This window comes from Callorhinchus milii, unplaced genomic scaffold (assembly GCF_018977255.1).
Source record: "Callorhinchus milii isolate IMCB2004 unplaced genomic scaffold, IMCB_Cmil_1.0 Scaffold20, whole genome shotgun sequence".
NCBI lineage: Eukaryota > Metazoa > Chordata > Chondrichthyes > Chimaeriformes > Callorhinchidae > Callorhinchus > Callorhinchus milii.
Window position 1 is genome coordinate 6,287,222 of NW_024704761.1, and position 23,636 is coordinate 6,310,857.

General features: G+C 40.9%; 1 protein-coding gene across 1 annotated transcript in view; it reads right to left on the minus strand.

Annotated features, from left to right (window-relative positions):
- The window catches only part of sdk2b (sidekick cell adhesion molecule 2b), a 292,198-nt gene that overhangs the window by 143,551 nt on the left and 125,011 nt on the right, over positions 1-23,636 (minus strand). Inside the window, exon 2 of the mRNA XM_007888572.2 lies at positions 9,238-9,397. Coding sequence (XP_007886763.1) covers positions 9,238-9,397 — 160 coding nt within the window. The remainder of the gene's footprint in view (positions 1-9,237; positions 9,398-23,636) is intronic.

Consider the following 23,636-nt stretch of genomic DNA (forward strand, 5'->3'; position numbering starts at 1 on the left):
TACCCTCCTTTGCTCCGTATCCCTTGATACCCTTATCTAACAATCGTATTGGTTTGATGACCCTGGGCAAGTATACTTGAGTCGTGTTGTAGAAGTGAATGAGGAGAGTAAAAGATATTGGCGCCATTGTAAAAACAAGCCATTGTAATCCTTTCAGAAAATGAATGTTGGAACTTTAACTGAACAATGAGTGAATGTAGCTCCTGTGGTACCATTTGCAACGCAGCACATTAATTATGGATTAAATTACATTAGGAAGTAGTTGCTATGGCGATTTACCCCCAGTTATGTCCATGAAATTGCTTCCCACATGAAGTCTATTAGTCCTATAATGATGTAATTAACAAAATAATTATACAGGGGATTTTTTCAGACTTTTCACTGCTGTGTTCAACTCCACAGGTGCTCACCAAAGAGACCATGTTCCCTTTATCCCGCTAAATGATGGACCCGTTAATTTCTGAAGGATGCTTCAATTTTATAGATGGTAAAATATTTGTGGCTATGGTGTTAAAGGTGCTTAAACAGCCTATAGCAGTATATTACTGATTTACTATCTTCTTCTTTCATATTATGCTCTGAAATCCATGAGGACCAATTGACATTACTGCCAGGATACTCTTTCCTTTGCCTGACATAGCAGAAGGTTTAAACTCTCTGCTCATTTCCTAATACGAGGCAGGGAATTTGTGAACTGAAGTTATTTCACTCCATTTTTTTGGCAAACTCCTCTTTGTGGGTTTGTGTCTGGTATTATGGCCTTCCAGTGAACAGGACTTCAATTATTCTTGAATGTTGTTTTGTTTTTGTTCCAATGAAATCCTCAGCGAGTGTCAGTGGATTAATAAAATAATAATAAATAGTAATTTGGTCATCAATCCACGACTGCTTGTTTGTGGGACACTACTGTGCGCAATTGGCTGCCACGTTTCGCCCACAAAATGGACAGTCAATTCACTTTACAGTATATTCTGTAAAGTGCTTTGAGACATCAAATTCAAGAGCACAAAGGGTATCACAGACGAGGCCCATTCTTATTCTCAGCTTATATCCACACCAGTGCATTTTATGCAGTAAGAAAGTCACTGGATAACAACAGCAACAATTTTATATACATACATCGTGCCTTTCATGTCAGGTTGACCCAAAGTTCCTCATTTAACAATCAGTAGTCTTAACCTGATTTTGACCCCTCCCCTCTTGGGCCCAACATCATTGAGGCCACATTTCCAAGATTACTTAAAAGCTACAATTGATTATTAAGACTATAAACTTCTGCAAAACGATTCTTCTTAGCACCACAATAAACGTTTCACCCACAAAATACACAGTCAGTCCACTTTACAGTATATTCTGTGAAGCGCTTTGAGATGTCTCAACAATGTGATAAGGCACTATATCAAATGCAAGGAATTATAAATGGAATTCTCATTCAACTTGTTTTAAGTGTTTGAGAGAGAATCATTCCAAGCGGACTCTATCATTGTCCAATCTGTGTAATAAAGTACTTCTATTTTGCCGGACAAACTTAAAAAAAAGCATTTATTTGTAACATTCAAATTAATTTCCAGGCCATGAATAGGGAACTGGAGTTAGTAAAAGTGATGTGTATCATTTTGTCTCACCTTGGCTTTCTGGGTCAGTTCATTGCTAAACCAGTTAGTGGTGTAATTACCTCTTCCTTTCAGTGTTAGAGTCTGGCTTCCTGCCACGTATATCTCTATTAAAATTCATTCTCGGAACACTTGCCAATTTTTTTACTTGCGAAATACCATAGCTCTTTTACAGGGTCAAGTGACAGAATATGAAATTTGTGCATAACATATTCCACAACGTGGATGAATTATAATGCCAATAACTTTAAAGTGCAGTGTGAAAATCGCTGCCTTTTTCTACTCACCATAGCAAATGGGTGATGTGATGTCCAAACCTGTTGTCATTCAACGACCATGTATGTCCTTTCTAGCAGGCATTCCAGCAGGAGACCAGGGATTGAACCCAAGAATTTCCCATCTGTAACATTCAGTGTCACAACACCCTCTGTACATAAACCCACTGAGCTTTTGAAGGGAACCTCATTTTCTATTTATAATGTGCTAATATTCAAGTACACAACTCAATCTGTTTAACTTGTGAAAAAGGAGTGGAAGGTCTGATTTACTCATCATCACAAAATGTGTTTGTAGATGAGGTGAGGCATGGGGGGAATTAGAAATCTTGTGCCCAATTTCAGAGTTCCATACACATGCAACAAACATGCACTGAAGTCAGGTATTAAGTCTTTGTATTTTATTGTTCTTAACAATAAAGGACAAGCGCCTTATCACGTCATTGAGACATCTCAAAGCGCTTCACAGAATATATATTGCAAAGTGGATTGATTGTGTATTTTGTAGATGAAACGTGATTGCTATGTGGTCAACTAGGTATAGTTTAACAAGCGAAGGCTGGCAACAATTTATGGGCATTGTGTTCCCCTTCTGGATAACAAACAATTGCACACTTTTGTGCAGTTTTCATCTTTTAACAAAAAAAAGGATGCTGGATGGATGTTCCTGTTTGGTGCATATCTACCTTAGATTTTCTAGTGAGCAAAAGAGTGTGTTGACTTAATATTGTGTTGAATGCACATCTTGCCATGCAAGGTATTCAATCTATGTTCTGGGGAGTCTTATCTCCAATAATTTGTACAGTTCGGTTAAGTGCTTTTCACTGTCATTTCATTCAGTTCCATTCTATGGGGTAGTTGCAAGCATGCTTGACATTTATGATACTCAGAAGGTGATGCACTCGACAGGCACAAGAGTTATTATATGATGCCAATGGATCACAAGCAAAATCCTGCTAGTCACTCGTGAGAGGAATTATCTATTGGGTGGAATACACCGGCTTAGAGGCAGGAGTTATTATATAAGCTCAATAAATCACACAATAACTCACTCATGGTGTTAAAAATAGAAAATAACACTCCACCTAATTGTGAAGATAACAGAGCCTGACGTGCATACAATGGAAAAGGAAGCATGAAATGTGAATACACAACGAAGCGGGTTCAAAGAAAAGGATTTGGACGTGACTTGACCATGGATGAAGATATAAATAATAATCCCTGTGTTTATCCTTGCAAGATTACCGAGTTCAGTGGTTGGTTGTGTAGATGCAGTCATCGATCTTTCCAATGTTACCACTTTTACCTGGTCCCACATGAACAGAAGGGATATCAAGTCACTAAAAAAAAGACAGATCCCAAACAAACCAAAGGGCTCAATCATTAACCAACTAAAGGCACTTTGACAGTACAGCTGTCATTACAATTGATGAATTAGAAAAAACAATTGGATCAGGGCTAACAATAAAGAAGGATTATAATAATCCTTGCGTTTGATATAATAATAATAATAATAATAATAATAATAATAATAATTAAATAGCACCTTATCACATCTTCGAGACATCTCTAAGCGCTTCAAGGAATGTACTGTAAAGTGAATTGACTGTATATTTTGTGGGAGAAATGCGGCAGCCAATTGCACACAGCAAATTGTCAATGCCCATCAGATAACTTATAGTGACGTCTGGATTCTTTCTTAAAATCTTGCCAGAAAATGTTGTGTTTTTATCCCCTGCCACCAAATCAGGAAAGCAACATCTTTTATCTCTGATTAAGTTGCAGACCTGAATGGCATTCAAATGAATAAAGCCCTCAGTCAAGCAACGATGGGACACTGGCCATAGTTTCCTGTTTTTAATTGGTTCATTGCAACGTCAAGTCGGTATTCCGAACTCACACTGGACGAAAGCACATTTACTTGTGACTCAAGCCTGTAATGGATTGCGAAGAAATGAAGTGTAAAATTATTGCTGCTTTTCAACAATATTACAATAAATCAGACTCAAAGCTGGTTGGAATTCAGAATTCCATTCAGAGCTGGTCCCCAATACAAATAGGTCATGAAATCCTATAGTTGTCATGTGATTGTGCAATGTTTCACCCAGAGACAGTCACATTGGAATTTCTAAAATGGGGGTCGCTCGAACAGAAAAATAGCAAATATTCTATTTATCTCTGACAGCACAAGGTCCCATTTAACATGTAATTACAGTTTCTGCTGTGGCATAATTCACTCAATATAATCCTGCAATTGGAATTTCAATGCCTGCATTTCTGAAGAACGTGTTATACACTTCGCTGCAGGTAACAGTCTATATAACTACTGTAATTACATCAGCAATATAGGCCATCAAGTGTGGAATAATTTTTTTGATAAGGCAGAAAATGACACAATTATAGAACAACGGGGTCAAATCAGGTATAGAAATAGTCTAATCACATCGCATCTACTTTGTCAAGCTTGTGTGTGTGTGTTTTAAAGGGATCATCGCTAAACTGAAATCTAAATTCAGATTTTGTTCAGAAAGAAACGATTGAATTTGTCTATTGTTCAAAATTCATATTCTGCCATTTTTTCCGCTCTCAGCAACCGGGAGGAAGCATTTCAGGTCAGAAACCAGGAAGTGTTTCTTTATCCTGGAACACATTATCTATATTATCACATTATCCCTCGGCTATAGCTCATGTATGGCACAGGTAGGAATGAATGCAATAGAGAAGTGCTGCTCCTTTGACAAACACATTGGGCTGAATCCCAGTTCAAGCTGCTGCTGGTTTACATCACCCGTTATATCACCCAGGGAACAGACTGGTTTGAAAGGCAAGGCAAACACACACATAGATCCTTGCATTTTTGCACTCACATCCTTGCATTTGATATTGCGTCTCATCGTGTCGTGGAGATGTCCCAAGGCACTTCACACAACGTACTGCAACGTGAATTGACTGTATATTTTGTGGGCGAAACACATGCAGTTTTACAGAATAATATTTGACGTAGATTCAGATTCCAAAATTTGTAAACCCAATACTAATGGATTTCTTTGACTGTCTGACGACATACGTATTATTAAAGTTAAGAATTTCTTAATGTTGCTCACATCTTCACAACATCCTGAGTTACTAGATGTTCCAACAGTCAAATTCAGCTTAATCGGTGGCTTCTTCATTCATTGGATATCAAATTCCATGGGGCAGCAAAGCACTGACTGAATGGAATAAAGTGTTTTTAGCTTTTAACAAAACCACTCAAAAAAAAACTCAGTGTAGTTAATTTCGCTTGGCGTGACGTCAAAAAAACGTGAGCGCATTTTCAAAAGCCTAAATCACGAAATCTTCCTAGCTTACTGGGTTCTTAAGAATACAATACATTGGAAATTTTCATCTGCGTGCAGTTTTGCCATTTATGTACACAATCCAAAACAGCAGACTAATAGCTTTCCCGTTCACATCATTGTGGATGAAATCATCCAGAATCCCATTATTTACAACGAGCCATATCTAAGCTCTTTGAGCCATCCAAAACACTCCAGCTGCTGACTATAGAGCAACGTTCTTCCAGATAACTTTGCTTTTGTAGCGCGGGGTGCTTTACATGGCTTGCTTTAAAATGTATAATCTGTTTGAGTGCTAATCGCCCATTGAAAAGAAGTGCATCGTGCCATTATGCGACAGCAGAACATTTCCAAAAGTGCAAACTGAAGGCATTGCTTTGATTAGTCACAGGAATTTAAATATGTCTTTGATATCATCTGTTGTAAAAGAAATTGGTTGAACTTTTCCCGCACATTGAAATTAGTTCTGTGGTTTGGTTGGGTCCTTTAATACAGTTACTGTATACTGCAATTCTAAAGTCTTTGCAGTAGTTCCCATTGCTTGGCTCCGAGTTGCTTAAAGTATCTTGATCAATATAACAATAATACTTGCATTTGCCTTATCACGTCATCAAAATATCTCAAAGCGCTTCACAGGATTTATTGGAAAATGTTGTGATTTTGCAAGCAAATGAAAATCAATGAATTGGTCTCCTTCACTGGCTGTAGCTCACCGCGTGCTATGTTATTCTTCCGTCACAGGCAAAGATTTTGAACGTGTATTGCCCAGGGCTTGCTAAAGATCTACAAACTTTCAAACACTCTGAGTCGAACGTGAATGTAACCGGTCAGAGCTCTGCATCTGTGACGCATTGTTAAGAGTGGCATTTATGAATAGCAAGAGTGACACAGATTGCGGGTTTATTTAAGCATTAGAGCGCTGCATTTATCAGAGTGACATGCACTAAAATAGTTCACATTTTAATACTGAGACAAGTGACAGTCACTCTTCATGATTGACATTTAGCAAGGCTGCGAGTGTATTTTTCATGAGCCAAGTTGATGTGCTAAGCAGCTTGTCTGCCAGCTGTCAACTCTCAGTGCGATTGAAACTGGACATTGCAATCTTCTTTTGTCTTGTTTTTTTTTCCCCACTCAGACCATCATGAACTTCTTCAAATTCACCAGAGCTGTTTTTACATTTCAGAAATGATACACTTTGGATTTGTACAATTTCTAATGTATTGATGCCTGATTCATCTGCATCAACGTCCCTGACACAGGCTCGTTAAGTTCTTTAGTCTAAAGGAAACAGAAATGGTCCATAACTTTCAACATTCAGGAAACGTAGAACCATTAATGATGTACCTTAATGATGTATTATGCCTGTACGTCATTTTTCACCCACTGAATCAGTCTTTGTGATGTAAGCAAATTAGTATTGTAATACTACATAACTGGTGGTGAAGATGTATTACAAGCGTATATTCTGTCCAGTGTGAGAAGTCATTACTACATACTGTACATTACTGTAGAGTTTAAGAGTATCTGTCTTGCTAACCTAAACCCTTAAATAATTGAAAGAATTATAACAGTAAAAAAGTATGAGTACAGTTATAATGATATATGTATGCATTTAAATACTGCAAGAGAATTATGCTTAATTTTGTGAAAGATCAACTCCCTCACAAACCAGACTCGATACATTTTTAAAAAATATACACTTCATATAAATGACAGCTATTGCGTGACCCTCCACACAGAATATATTAAAAAAAATCAACGTGACTGTGACGCTGTTCTTCGACGTAAGTATTCAGTGAAGCATCTGTGTAAATCCAGAGTTTGATCCCGAGAGAAAATAAAGTATCTGCTGTCTCTTTTATGTCTTTTTTTTTCTTTTTTTTATAGGTTAATTGGTTTTCTACAAAAACCTTTGATCTCCGATTTCTAAACTCTCCTTTATTTTGCAGATGAGCAGCACCCAGAGTTCTGGAGTGATGTTCATATTCCACTGAAGAGCTTTTAGTAATTAGCACAGAAATTATTCAAATTGAACTGGTTTGAGGCAACAAGTCACAAACTCACAGGGTTTAATTGATGATACCATAAAGCCCCACAATATGTTCCGTGGCATGCCTTTTATGTCCATAGCTCGGCTTATATTTCTATAATCTTAAAATAGGTTTCCATAAGCATTCATCTTCTGTTAACATTGCTGGCCTGCCAACAATATGGTCAAGAAGAATTAATGTACTGATTTATTAGGAGAAAGCACGTGAGCACTGTATAATTCTATGCAATTTTTTGAAATAAGGAAAAAAATTTGGTATACCTCTCTCAGTAGATTCAGTTCACCTGGTCTGAACATATAACGTTGCATGACTGTTGAAGGGATGGGCAGTGAGCCCATTACCATTTCCCCTTTCGCCTGTTACCAGAAAGCATTGGGAGCCACTGGACACAATTCTCTTCCAGATGCACCTCTGTCTCAGCTCAGATTGGCAACTGGGTGGAACCTACGTCAATCATTCGCTCCATGCCTCTGCGCCATGCACCGTGTCTGTGTTTGGGTGGCATTATAATCCTTGCATTTGATACCGCGCCTTATCACGTCGTCGAGACGTCTCAAAGCACTTCACAGGATACACTGTGACGTGTAGCGACTGTGTGTTTTGTCTTTTTATTACCCTTGGAAAGGATCCGCCAATCGACTAACAACCGGGTTCCTACTTAGTGCACCCAAGTGGTGAGAAAATATGATTCAGTGGGATTTATAGGATTCACTATTAAACAGATGGAAAATTTTGCAAAGCTCCCCCTTCTCCCAGAAAACGTCCCTTAACAAGAGCAGCTTTTCTTTTGAAGAACACTTTTTCTCCCTGCACTGCATTCTCAATATAAAACTAAAACAAATTGAACCTTACAGCTCCTCAATCCTATAGCGAAAGTACTGCCACCCCCCCACCCATGGAAGGGTTAACGTCTAAACAACAACAAGATTACATTTAAGTATGACGTGATGGCTAATTACTGCAGTGCCAGATAAAAAAATCCATCTTTAGTTCGTATCACAAGCCACCAGCAAAATCAATGATGGAGGGGAATGATCAGAGATAACATCAAACTCAGCAATCCGTGTGCAGCCTTGTAAAATGGCCGAACCTACACAGTGGCAGGAATTAGGCAGCAGTAGAAAACGCGTAGGCTGGGAACAGGAATTGCCAAGAATGACCCCAAAGAGGGTCTCCTGTGGGCGACTTGGAGAGAGAGTCATGCCCGGCCTGTTCCGCAGCGATCCGCTTTCCGCTACCCAAGTTCCCGTAGTGATGCATGACAACAGCAGCAACAACTTGCATTTATTTGGCACCCTCCAAGCAGGGTAGCGTCTAAGAGTGCTTAAAATTTACATTTCGCCCGGTGGGGGGGGGGGGGGGGGGGGGGATTTTAAGAGTCATACCAAGCCCTGGAAGAGACAGTGGTTACTCTAACATAAATCCTGGGCATTTGGTTCTTTATTTTGTTGGGAATGGGAGGTGAGAGGGGAAAGGGAAAGAAACCACAGTTGTAAGTTAATTTATGCTGCAGCACAATCGCTTGCATCCATTCGACCGGTTCAGAGTGAGATGATGTTCTCGGAACGATGCAGTGCAAGAGAACCTCCTGACTACGAGGACTGAGACTGAGAGCACTGGTCTAATCACAGGCACTTTTCCCCACTTGTCCTCACTGACTTATTTGCTTTGAAACAGCAACCTTGCTGATGTTACAAACACACGCGTGAGGACAGGAGCGAGCAGAGCCTTGCAGAAAAATATAAGACAAAAGACGTTTGGGGGAACTGCATTGTTTTGACCTTAAACAGCAACACATTGAACAACAAGTTACACTCGTATAGTGCCCTTCGCATCGGAAAGACGTCCAAGGGCACTGGGGGGTGTGAGCAGGGTGTGGGGGTGGAGTGGAGGAGAAGGAGACTGGAATATTGTCAGTGCCACTATCCAACATGGATGTTGAAATGTGAACTCTGACCTGTACTCCAGGGAGAAGCGTGTCAGCTCTGTGTTGTTGTACAGCCATTTGAACTCCAGAGGCCAACTGCCTTCCGCCATACACGTCAGCACCAGGCGGTTCCCCTCCAAGTGGATCTGTGAGTGAATCGGCTCCGTCTTGAAATAAGGTGGCACGTCATCTGGAACAAAAGACCGGAAACCCATTTAGGAAAGAGACCGTGTGACGAACGTTATGGTGCTCTACTGAGGTGATAAGGCGCCTTATCAAATGCAAGGATTATTATTAACATTCAACCTACTGTCCTCTCATCACACCATCAAGTTTTTTTAAAAACGTCCTGGCCTCAACCACCCTTCCTGGCAACCTGTTCCAGTCTTTAAGGACCTTCTAAATAAAGAAACGTTTCCTGGTATCTCTTCTGAAATTACTTTTTGCAACTCTAAACCCGAAACCTTTTGTTCTAATGCCTTGTTGTGTCCTCACGTACGTCAATGGGGGACAGGGAGCTTCTCACTTGGCTCTTGATAACTCTGAAAAATCAATGATCGATGCCCTGATAGGGAGGATGATCTTAGTTCAGCAAAGAGCAGGAAGCTATCCACTGCTTTACTGGTAAAATGTGAGGTTTTAGCTGATTCTAGCTTCACAATTTGGGATCCCCAATGTGTTGGCTTCTATGTTTTTCAGGGATAAGCAAGCTGTCTCCCCTGTGTTGCTCTCAAGAGGAGAAATTGCATGTTCCAAAACTGACCAACACCAGCTCAGCATTTGTAAGTTCTCATTAACTGGAGACTCTAAAACAAGCCGGCGGGGAGGGGGTTGGGGGGGAATGCTGCAAAATTGACTGTAGCTTGTTTGTGCAGTAGTTGGAATCCTCAAAATTAAAACCGATCCTTTTGAACAGGCATCAGTAAAGTGAAACAACAACAACAACAAGATTCCATTTATAGAGCGCCTTTCACGTCGGGAGGACGTCCCAAGGCGCTGTTTTTAACTTTTTATTTCTGTCCACATAAGTTAGTATTTTCTCTGAACATGTCAATGTATTGGCTCTCCTGCAAATTGGTTTGGTTGAACCTCTGCCGCTGTATTAGCAAATTATCCATCCCTCTGATGAGTGCATGTTAACTGTCTGCCACACATTGCCAATACATTGACATGTTCAGAGGAAATACTGACTTTAAAGGATGTGAATGACCCTGAGTGACATTTGAAATTCCTCTCGCCACAGGCTTTACAGCACGTTTCTCAAACAAACCACAGCTTCTCAAATCGATTTGATGTAGACAAGAATATTTATCCTGAACAGTGCCGCAAACTTATTTGACGCACCAGTGTCAATCGCTTGAAGAATGGTAAACTTTCTGAGTTTATTGTTCTTTAAACATTTTGTAAGAAATCCTAAATTGTGTACCAAAATACACGGTGGCACGATGAAGTATATCTGACAGTACTCAAGTGAGTCTTTGTGGTGTGCGTAAGGCAGAGACAGAGAGAGTTAGAGAGGTACCAGGCAATGCACTCCAAGTCTGTGTGCTGTGTGTCTGTGTGTGTAATTTGATAGTACTGTGCATGTGTGTTGTGTATGTGTGTGGTGTGTAAGTGTGTGCGCGAGTTGTGTAATCTGATAATACTCGGTCTCTACATTCGTACATTCAGGAAAGTTGCAGCATCTGACTTGGGTGAAACATTGCCAGTGATTCCAGCCCTAAGGAACCAGAGACAAATAAAAACATAGATCTTTCCCGTTCAGTTTCCACACTTGGATCAGTTGCTGGGTTTCAGTTCCCGTCTCTGGCTTCCGAGGCGAGTCTTTAAACGCCACAATTGCCCGAACAGGTTGCTCTCGCCCGAAAATCCGCTGTGGGGGTGGTAATTATCCGCCAGGCACCACAAACGAACAAAGATCAAGAGTCGTACGCTTAAACAATGAGATACGAGCTCCCCTATAATTTCTCAAATGTCGACAATGGTTCTTTGAGAACCGGTTGCATCTTGAACTGCTACTTGTCCCTGAAGCTTTGAGTTGCCCAGGGGGCTTTGAAAAGACCAACATCTGCAGTGTAACAATAATTTCAGACTTTCATTACACGCCCCCGTTCCCCTTGTCACTTGTATGACTCTCGGCAGTTATTTGCTTCAATAAAATAATACTACTCCAGTCCTCGTTTCCCCCGCCCCTCCACCCCTCCCTCCCGCCCCCTCCTTGTGGACTAAAGTCAGATATGAAGTGGTGTTGAAATATTTACAACAGTCTCCTGAGTCTAGGTTGAATCGGGGAGATTTGCTCACAGACAAGGATTCATATTTTATCAATCTCAACGCCCTCTTGGGGGAAGCTCGGAGCTTTCAACATGGTGAAAGTTGTAGAATAAAATGTATGAAAGGCAGGAAAATGCTTCTGTGATTCTTCCTCTGTGGGAGGTGAGGATATACTTTTTTGCCACAGAACTCTACGACTAGGGTTTTTTTTCTGACTCAATACTTATCATTGTGACTTGACAATTGACTCGCAGCTCTTTCTACACCTTATAAATTTCAGCAATTTGCTAAGTAGTAATAATAATAATCCTTGCATTTGATATAGTGCCTTATCGTGTCGGTCTCAAAGTGTTTCACAGGATATCCTGTAAAATGGACTGTTTGTGTATTGTGTCTTCCCGAGTGGAAATTGGCTCAAATATTAAATGGAAGGGAGATTCAGAGAAAAGTTTTGCTCACAAAGTACATGATTAAGTACTATATCAAACGCAAAGATGATTATTATTATTAATAAGGTGTGTTCTTACCTATAAACCCATTTATTATGCACTTCCTAGTGTTGAAGCCAGGCTGTATTAACCCCGATGCCACTGTCACCTGACTGAGAGAGTGCGGAAGGAAGTAAAAGTGGACAGAACAGTAGAGGAAGTGAAAAGAATCAAAGATGAAAGGAAATACTATGAAAACTGCTTTCCTTACGGTTCAGTCTTCTGAGTGTTCACTCCAACACAACTAATAAACAAGGATGAACAGTGAAACAGGTGCCCAGAGAAGAAAAGAAAGCCTTTGAAGCGCTTTGATACTGGTACTTCTAACTGGTAAAAAAATATAAGTTCCTGTTGAAACGAGATTGACTGAAGTCAAGCTCTGATGCACTGGCCTTATCTAAGATTTCAGAGTGAAGGGCTGTGCTCTTGTGGGAGACAGAAATACCCACCCCCACTCTGATCTCAACCTTGTCAGAGAAATCAAAGGCAGAGTTGGGCCACTGTGTGTAAGTGCCAAAGCTCGTTTTTTTTACTCTCTGCTTGCCACAGGATAAACTTTGCCTGCAGCCATCTGAAGACTGTACTGTGGTGTCTCGACAGAAGGATTTAATGTCAGTGTAGGCTCAGGAATTGGGCAATGTAACTACTTCCTCCAGTGATGCCAACAGAACGGCTGGTGGAATTGCTAAAGCACAATTCAGTGTGTGTGCTCACCCGTTATCTGCTCCATGGGACCTGCTCCTGAACAAAGCAGTCCGGAATGTAATCAGCCTAAGGGCACAGAACTCTGAGCGTGCTGAAACACTCAATCCAGCAAGAAGAAAGCACTTGCATTTGTATTGTGTCAAAACATCTCAAAGTGCTTTACAGTAATTACTGTCACAGTTAGAAATACTCTCGCCTCGGGGTCAAGAAAGTTGTGGATTCAAGCCCCACATTCGTCGCTCCTTTGAATTCACATAGTCAAGGGTGACACTCTTGTGCAGTGCTGGGATGTGCCTCTTTGTTGGAGATGCCATCCTTCAGAGGATGTTAAAGATACCGCGGTGCAATTTGAAAAGAGAAAGACATTTCTCATTGGTGTCCAGGCCAATAATCCACCACATGAAATTGGTTGTTCAGTTCATGGCTGTTTGGGGGACATCACTGTGTGCAAATTGGCTGCTGGGTTTATGTACAAATGCACAGTCACGATACTCTTCAGCAAATTTGGTGCAACGCTTTGAGACATTGGCGATGGGATTAACCGCACTACCAAATGCAAAGATTATTACAACCACACAGCGCCCTTACTATAAAGAACTCAGTCTCTTTTACTGCACTGCAAATGTTTTGTAACCCGATTGTAACTGTGCCAAATTCAATACTTATGCAAATAACACGCAAGTGAAATTGAAACACGCAATTGAAAAGGGACAAAGTGAGAGGAAGGAAAAGGAGAAAAAGGAAATCGGAAGATTGGAATAGAAGCAGCAAACGGGGAAATGAAGGCTGATTCTGGCACAGACTGCTCGTTTTTTTCTGAATTACAAAATAAAGCTCAGGAACTGCAAAATTGATTTTATACTGTTCAATCGGTGACTTTTCTCCCCAATAAAACCCCAGAAGACGGCTGTCTCATTTCCTATTGTTACATTATTAAACTCTGCCTTTTCTTCTTGGAACAATTAAGGTTCCTCTGAACAGCCGTCATGCTGGACCCGGTCAAGATTATCACGTTATCGACTGCAGCTTGGAATTGGCTCACGATTAATCAAAGTAGAATCAAGCCATTCATTATCGACTGTGTTGGAGCACTTCTCCAAGCAGTCTCTGAGATTGGCTGGTAATTGTGTGGGCTGTGAATCATTTGGGAGGGAAATTGGAATGTCTTTGTTTCTCCCAGAAACCCATTTAAAAGGCAATTGAAGGAAAGCCAGCAGAGAAATAAACAAGGTGCGTTCAATTGGTACAAATTAATCAATAATGAGGAGCGTTCCAAATGGAACAAAAAAGCATCCACGGTCATTTTTTTCCCCCCCTCCGTATGTCGGATATGATGGATGGGCAACAGGTCGATTGATTGCAATGAATTGACACGAAGAGGCAAGATTAGTGGCAAACGTCACCTTGCTTTGAAGCAGCTCTGCGATTGCAACAAAGTGAGGACTGACTAAAGCTACTTTTAAGAGGTTGAAATAATTTGCTCTTTGATCTCCTGACATTTTGTTCCATTTTGCAAACTTGTTTTTTCTCTCTCTCTCTCTCTCTCTCTCTCTCTGCGTATTGTTTGCCAATAACATTCACATCCTCTTCGCAAAGGACAGAGTAGTGTGTGTATGTGTGTGTGCGCGCGCAGAGCTCTCTCAAAGCTGCTATCCAATGGTGCCCGAGAAACTTAATCTGGTCATTTGTCTTTCCTTGTTGGCTGTGAGACACTATTGCCGCAACACTGTCTGCTGTGTTAGCCTGCAATACAGCAGCAACTGCGCTTTGAAATAACATGCTGTGTGAAATGTTTGGAGACGTTTCAGCACAAGAAGCTGTGTCCAACGCAAGTGTCCTGTGACCCCCACTCCCCCACCCCTTTTGACTGAATAATTCATCTTACCTACAAAATACAGTTGTTACGCCTTACTGTAAAATGCTACGAGATGTCCTACCCACAAACGTGAAAGGCGCTGTATCGATTACAAAAAAATATATTTTTTTAATCTCTTGACACTTCATTTAATGGCTGGTTAGGAAACAAATAAAATTCAAAATTGGGAGATGGGGGTGGCAGCTCCTGGCAGAGACTTGTTGGGCCGAATGGCCTATTTCAGTACTGCAGAGTCTGTGTGGCTAAATGTAACCCATTACATTTGGGTTATATTGGATGTAAGCTTCCCATAGTTGTGGTGGCTGTGGTGGGGGTGAAAAGTGAACAGCAGACAACCACAATGGTTTGCAACATGAACTCTTGTATCACCTCATTCCAGTCAGTGGTTTGCACAATGACACAAGTTCAAGAGGAATGGAGACTTGCTGTTATAGCTCATCGGATAATTGATAATTGAATTTGAGATACAGATCAGCCATGTTCTTACTGAATGGCGGAACAGTCTGGAGTCCTGTAGCTCAGTGGTTAGAGCACTCGCTTTGCAAGTGAGAGACCTGAGTTCAATTCCAGGCAGAGGGCGAAACCTTGGGCAAGTTTCCTTACTCCACACACAGCCTAATAATAATCCCTCCAAAAACAATAATAAATTGGTCATTTTCAATCTACGACTGTTTGTGGGACACTGCTGTGCGCAATTGACTGCCGCGTTCGTCCACAAATATACAGTCAATTCACTTCACAGTGTGTTCTGTGAAGCGCTTTGGAATGTCCTCCCGCTATATCAAATGCAAGGATTATTATTATTATTATTATTAACAGGCTTGAGGGGCTGAATGGCCTAGTCCTGTTTCTACCTCCCAGAACTAATAGTGATTTCTGCTGTGCTTCTGTCTAAGACAAGGTTTCCCAGGTTATTATATGGTTTCAGCTGACAGAGTTTTGTGATGCTATTGGTGTTCAGAGACCCAAAAACTGGGGACCCAACCATTTAAATACCAACTTTCACTTGTAGTTTCCAGGACTTATAGCTTCTGATGTTGAAGACATTTGCCCTATGACTGATATCCAGGTTCAAAACAACAACGATTTGCATTCATATAGTGCCCTTCTCCCGGGGCAGCGTCTCGGAGTTCTTGAGCAAAGAGACAAAACATGTCTCAATGTCAGAAACACACAGTAGAGGTTGCACGAGTATCAATTCAGCAAAGTTTTGAACTCTGCATTTTCGGTAGGCTTGAGAGGATTAAGAAAGCAAATGCAGTGCAGGTAAACACCGAGACAGATTCAGATTGGTGTTTACAATACAAAAATGCCAAATTACATTTGTATTGCTCCTTTCATGTCGGGAGGACATCCCAAGATGCTGTTTCCCAACTCTCACCAATAAATAATAATAAAGCTATATTACCACCTTCAATACACAGACGCGTACGCATATACTACTTAGTGGTCAGGCACACCTCTTAATTTTGCAATCAACATAGGAGGGGAAAGAGCTGTGCATTTCTCAAGGAATGATTGACCACGTGGCAAATTGCTTTACACATTCTCTCTTAAGCAGTTAGGCCAGAGAAAGCGTGTGAAATTCCGGAGAGAGACGAATAAAATCAATTACGCACTTACAAGAAGCGCTCTTATGTGTGATTTTGGATCTTGCCTGCAGGTCCCGCTCAGGTGGTTGCCATGGATACAGATTATTTGTGCAAAGGGTTCGGAAAATGCCGTGGAGGCTCAGTGAAGCAATGAGACTTAAATGCAGGGAGATTCCCCTGGCCCAGAAATGAACAGTCATTAAACGTAAAAGAACGCATTACTTTTAGAGAGATCTTTGGTCTGGAGGTTCCGATTTCTAATGAGAAAACTTGCAAAGTGTATATTCCTTCTCCTCGTAAATGGCCTCCCCCCCACCAAGGGCACAGACACACATTAGCTTCATGCCTGTCCAATAGTTATCTACCTAGCCATGCACAAGGGCCATTAAAATGGAACATCTTTCAATTGCTTGATACACACACAATTAAAAGTCCAGCAGGGAGCTTGTTACCTTATATCAATGGTGTGAAATTATTTCCTACCAACTAAATCAATCTTACCCCAGAGTGCGATACGTTTGCATTTGGATGCCCCACATGTCATGAATAAGTATTAGCAAATAAGAAAAAAATGTCTGTGACCATCAATGCTCTGCTGCATTTACACGCCATCCCACTCTCTCAAGTGGAATCCAACACAAATTAATCAGTTCAAAAAGATCTCCCAATACAACAGTATTGAGAAGTACAATAAAAGGAAAATGTTCCCTGAACTCCCCTCCCCTCAGTGTAATGTGAACCAATGTGAATAAAATAACCTCAGGCTGTAAATATTTGCCAGCCTTTCTGCCTCCGACGCCCATCAAGGCAATGGAGCTTGTTCGAGACTGCTCACCATTCATATTTACGTCCAAAAGAGTCTTCAGAAAACTCCTAAAATGGAAATTTTGGGGGGAGAAGTTGAGAAAAAGGCTTTGATTGTGTGATGAACCTGGTTCCCGTTAACTTCCCTATGTCTCTAAACACACCGGAGCCCAATAAAACAAATAAAAGTTAAGAAGAGGCAAGTAATCCCTGCAGACACTTTTAACCATAGCTCCCAATGCCATCACAGGTGAAGGAGACTGATTTGGCCTCTCTCATCTATTCAGCCAAAGAATGTTGAGTATATTGGGAAGTTTAAAGAGGACAAGGGGGAGAAAATAACTAAAACAGGTGAGAACATTACTGTGCATAATTCAGTTTAAGATGATCCAATAAAAAGATGTGATATTGGTCAAAGGGCAGATTGAATTATAATCACCTTGTGGAACATTATCATTTAACGTCCTCTACTGCAGGTCACACTGCGGAACTCACGCACAGCCACAAGCAACGTTATCATCAAGGAGTAACTTCCATTTGCGTATGAGATTAGTGTATATCTCTCTTGTCTTACATGATGATGAGTGCTTTACACTTACTGAAAGAACACCCAACACGTAGAGAGCAAGTGCTAAGAGACTCAAATCAAGCTTAGTTCAGCAATGCAATAAATGGATTTGCATCACTGAGAACTGGCAGCAACTTGCCCTTATATATATATATATATATATATATTTAGTACCATTCACCAGGGTAGGGTTTTGTAGCACTGATAAATAGAAGAACAGTCAGAATTTGGAGATTTATATTCGAAGATATCGAATAATAATAATAATCCTTGTATTTGATATAGCACCTTATCACATCTTTGAGACATCTCCAAGTGCTTAATGGATTGCGTAAAATGGAGTGACTGTGTGTGTTGTGGGCAAAATGCTTAAACAAGAGAATGACTTCATCTCATTTATGCTGGGATAATTTAATTGCATATAAATGCACATATTGTTTACAGGGATTCCAACTCCATGTTATCTCATTATTCTTAAATCTCTTTTCCAACTCTTTGCATATCTCTATTCATCTCCCTCCACCCCCCACCTCCCCCACCCTCTTTGTAGTTTGTTTGCCCTGCAGATTGAAGTCTCCTACTGTCAGTGCATTAATCTCCATCACTGCTGATGGGCTGCTCTAATCTCACACTTGATTCGTTTTTTTTTACCTGAAGGTCACAGCTTTTCCTCCCCTGCAAGTGCAGGTTCATTCACTATCTCAGTGGCCACACAAAAGCATTTTCATCGTAGCTGACGGTTTTAACTTGACCGGGACCTGTTTGGGAACAGCCTTGGAGCGATGCGAGGGGGCAAAACTAATAGAAATCGGTGACTTGTGAAGCAAAGGTTTCCCTAAAATGTTATCTTTTCGTGTTTGAAATGTCACAATAAAAAAAGAAAATGACATCACGATGTAATCACGATTGAGATTTCTTTGTCTTGTTGCACACAATCCAGTTCACTATTCTTTCAGACAAGAATACTGGAAGGCTACAAAATTGGCTTCAGCCCCGCTCTGCTGGTGGTGGGTGAGGGGGGGCTGATTAGACGCGGTTTCTCCTCTTCAAGGTTATCCATAACAAGGGCTGAAGAGTGTTGGGCGATAGGGCATAGTTGTAAACAATGGCTTCGGCTATAACTTCTCCTCTCAGTCAAGTATATACTTACTGTCTGGACTTACAAGATCACAAGAGATGTAGAGATGAAAAAGGTTCTTCATGCTAACTGATCTCATCCTCCCAGAAATAGCAACCCTATGGTCTTCTCATTACAGCATCAAACTGCTTCTTAATCAGTCCCAGTGCCCTGGCCTCAACCATAATAATAATAATAATAATCCTTGCATTTGATGTAGTGCTTTTCACGTCTTCTAGAATTGTGAATTGACTGTATATTTTGTGGGCGAAAGCATCCTTCCTGGCAGCCCGCTTTAGCTGTTGTTACTCTCAATGTGATGAAATATATCTCGGTGCCTCTCTTAAAATTATACTTCACACACTTCAAGCCGTGCCTTTGGCCCATCTAAAATCATAGTCCCAGATTTTCTGTATTTCTCTATGCATATTGTATATTTTTATATAAGGTTCCCTCTGAAATATTTCCTTTTGAAACTGAAGAGCCTTCGCTTATCTACTGGCTCCTCATTGCTCCCTTCCCATCCCCGACATATTGTGATATGTCAAAGAAACTAAATTAAGAATTTATTTAAGACGAGTCACCTTGTTTGAAGTATGCCAGAATACACTGATCTGATCAGTGCAAAGTGAATTAAGCACTTACATCCGTTTTATTGCAGAATGACTTTCCTTTCGCTCTGTCAATATACATTATATATAAAAATGACAGTCAATTCACTTTAGAGTATATTCTGTGAAGCGCTTTGAGACGTCTCGAAGACGCGATAAGGCACTAAATCAAAGGCAAAGATTATTATGATGATGTGATCATGTGTTTTGTGGGTGAAATAGTATGGAGACTGCATTCTCTCAACAGCTAAACGTCTGGTTCTAACTTAGCCTTAATCTCTTTGCCTCCTGAAGTTCCTATGGAGAAACTTCCACGCGTTAAAAACACAGTTGTAACCTCCAGCACCAATTTAGCAGACCCCAGGAGATGTGTTTTGTCAGCATTTGCTACATAACTAAATTACTTTACTATTTAAAATAAAACAATGCAAATTTACGCATCAATCATATGTGTTACCGAGCTCTCACATCTCTCTGCTGTAACAATCAGTTTGCGGGCTGCCTATAAAAGTACTAGCAGACAATTAAAGGCATCATGATTTATTGAGTGATTGAATTAATTAAGTGTCAGGTAGATGGGGAGCAGTCAGTCAGTGTGGTGTCTGATGGATGAGCACCTGGGGCTCTCTATCCAGCGTGGAGAGAAAAACGCTCAATAATCGGATGGCTTTTATTAGAGAGTGATGGAAGGAACCAGTTCGTAACCTTGTCCATGATGGGGGTGAATTATGTGGTGCCACGCAGGCACATATTCTTACTTGTGCTTGGGACAAGTCCTGAACGAGTGAAAATAATTGCTTAAAATAATCATTATTCCCAGAAAATTTGACACCACATTAAAGGTTTGGATGAAGAAGGCCCTTTCAAACATTTCATCTTTCCCAGTACTAACTCTGCTATCTTCCCCAATACATCACCCTCCGATTTCTTAACTGACTTCATTACCCGAACCCCTGCTGTCCTTCCTGATAACCCGTTCCAGCTGTTTATTGGCATTTGTGTAAACAAATCTTTCCTGGTCTCTGTCCTAAAATTGCCCTTCACCAACCCTGAACATGTGGTCTCTTGTCCTCAACATTAATGTGTCTGAAAGCTTTAGAGAAATGACTACAAACAGATCAGCCCTATTGTGGAGCTCAAATTGTCCAATGCTCTTTCTGGTCATGTCCTATTTTTGTTGATGTATTTTCTCAGGTAAGAGACTTCCGCGTGTCCTTATCCAGCTATCCCTGAGGTTTGGTGGTGGGGGGGGTGGGAGGTATGCAGGAGGTAGGGGTTGCTCAGGAGGTAGGGTGTACCAGGCAGTTACAACATTCTGATAGAAAGAATCATTTATCTAGACTGGATTTTACATGGAATGCATATTAAGCTCAAAGTCAAACCCAGTCAATTGGTGCTTTTGAAAGGTAAACAAACTATTAGTGCACAAACCTCAGAAATCATAGCTCTAAAGCAAAAGCTGGGAACCCAGTAGAACAAGCAGTTAAAACTTCTAGCTTCAAGTTCACGCACAATGTTCCATGTAAGCAGCTCAGTTATCATAGAAATTTACTGTGCGAAAGGAGGCCGTTCAGCCCACTGAGTGTGCACTGGCTCTCAGAGCAAACTGTTCTTTCAATCCCATTGCTCTGCCCTATCCACATACACCTTCAAACCTCTAACTTTCATATCTCTGTGTACATCCCCCTTGAAACCCACAATGGACGCTGCCTCTACTTGACAGGGCATTTACTCCACATCTCAACAAGGCTCTGTGTGAGAACATTTCTCCTGAGCTCTCCTTTCGCTAGCTCAATTGAGGCGATTGGGTCTTTGGTTCTTGGCTGGCTAAGGAAATCAGCCACCATTCAGCCTGAAAGTGCTGGACCAGGGTGGTTGGGGGAAAAGGTAAGAGAAACATCTTTCTCAGGTCACACCCTTCTGCCTGAAGGAAGGTCACTGAGGGTGACAAGAATATTTACGTCAATTGATGGACTGAAATAAACGAAAAAAAACGCAAAAAAAGTTTCTGTGAAGGGGTTAAACGAGAGAGAGAGAGAGAGAGAGAGAGAGAGAGAGAGGGTGGGGGGGGGGGGGGGGGAGGGGGGAAAGGGACAACAACTTGATATCATAAATAAGTTTAATATTAACAAAAAACCTTTGTTTTATCAAGTCAAGTTTGGCAGAGTGACAAGATGCTCATGGGTGACATGTGAGTTTTCTCGTGTTGGCTGAATAAACAGCGAGCAGATTAGCAAGGCATGACTGTGTGTGACAGAATGTCACTTCAGATCTTTCTGATTTGTTGACACTGTGAAAAACAAACCCGAGAGTGAGACGCTGAGGCACATTGCCCGAAGTTTCCCTGGCCCAGTGGTGCTGCTGCCACTAACTATCAGAAATGAAATCTGCTTGGTGCTCCAGCACTCTCCAAAAAAAAATCAATTTTTCATTTACCTTCGATTTTTTTTTCCTGTAGGTTTTCAGCTCTTCGCGGCCTACGCTGATATTACAGAGAACAAATCAGTCAATTTCAGCAGCTACGGTCATTTCAGAGCATCCCGAGCTGCTGGTTAGCCAAACAAAATGTAGAGTCAATTTACTTTACAGTAAATTCTGTGAAGCGCTTTGAGACGTCTCGAAGACGTGATAATCAAATGCAAGGATTATTATTATTGCTGTGGGAAATTGTGTGTCTATATCTGTATGTCAATTGTTTGTACACACACACACAGTGTCACCTGTAACCAGCTTAGTTATCATAGAAATTTAATTATCATAGAAATTTTCAGACGAAGGTGGCTCTTTGACCCAGTTAATCTCATCCTTCCAGAATATCTGTTTTACTGTCTTCCCATCAAAGAAATTTACTGTGCATCAAGTTGTTTTTTTTCAAAATGAGACCAGCATTCTGACCTCAACTACCCCTTCCTGGCAACCTGTTCCACTTGTTAATTACCCTCAGGCTAAATTAATGCTTGCCATGGTGTGTCTGCCCTGAAATTGCTCTTTGCAACTCTCAACCTAAGTCCACATGTTTTACTATCTCGGTGCCTCCACACCCACGCCCCACCCCTCCCCCCCGGGAAAAAAAGCTAAGACAATATATAAAAAAAGGATGATCTGTACTCTGTCTCCATCAATCTCAGAATGCTCACTGACACTTAGAGTGTGTGGAGCAGCCAGGAAGAGAATGGCAGGCAAAGCCATCATTTCCCACTTATGGGAGTGGAATGCAGAGTGCCAGATGCTTTGCCTCCTGCAGATCAATCTGTTTGCCTTGGCGATTAATTTTGATAATCATTCTGCAGCAAAAGATAAAGGACTATGCCAAACGATCCTATTTTCATCTATTTGTGAAACCCACCATTGAATGGAATCAGAGATTGGCGGTGGGAGTGTGTGTGTGTGTGTGTGTGTGTGTGTGTGAGTGGGGGGGAGTGGGGGTAAGGGAAAAGGGTCTAGAACATAGGGACGCATGATCTGAGTGTTCAAAAGAAACATATATATTGAATCCTGATGGCAACTAGGTATGCTCATTGCTGACCTGCAGGAACTCACAAGCACACAATTGCTACTCTTTACAATATATTCTGTGAAGAGCTTTGAGATGTCTTAACAACCCAATAAGGTCCTATATCAAATGCAAGCATTATTGTCATCAACCCTGCTTAGGAAGGAGATTGCAACAGAGCAGCTCCCACAGATTTGCATGATGTTACCAGCAACGTTTAATATTTGCAAATCCAGGTTACAACTCCCGCATCTCAAAGCTTCGCAGAAAGAAACAGGAAACCGTTGGAAATACGACGTGGGTAAAATAATCCTCTTTGTCACTGAAAACACTGGAACAGGAAAAAATAGAGGCTTCCATTGAGAAACCTGAAGACAAAGGAGGAATAGGAATAATTAGCATTAATGGGCTGGAATGGATTTACAGAGGTGATGTGATAGAGGTGACAGCATCAATCTGTTTTGAAAATGAGTCCAGCTTTCTGCTCTCAACCATCTATTCCAGAAACCTGTTGATATTGTCCTTTGCCATTCTAATCCTATGTCCTCTTGCTCTACCATCTTGATGTCCACGAAAGTAAGATATATTCCATCACATTCATTTCATGTATTGGCGAAGTTACACTCTGAGGTGTTAAATAACCTTGATTTATTTTGTTAAGGTGCATTTACTTTACACAAATATGCTACTACGCTATTTGTTTTTTTATAAAAATCTATGTTTGACAAATATAGATTAATGGGAGATGTTAACATAATGCCCCCACTGTGTTATTGTGGGGATCAGGCATCTTTAAGTGCTAAAGAACAATAAAATCCCTCCCAGTGGCAATAAAGAGATAATTCAGATTCCGTGTGAAAAGGCAGATTTACTCTCATAGCTCGACTCTTCAATCCTACTT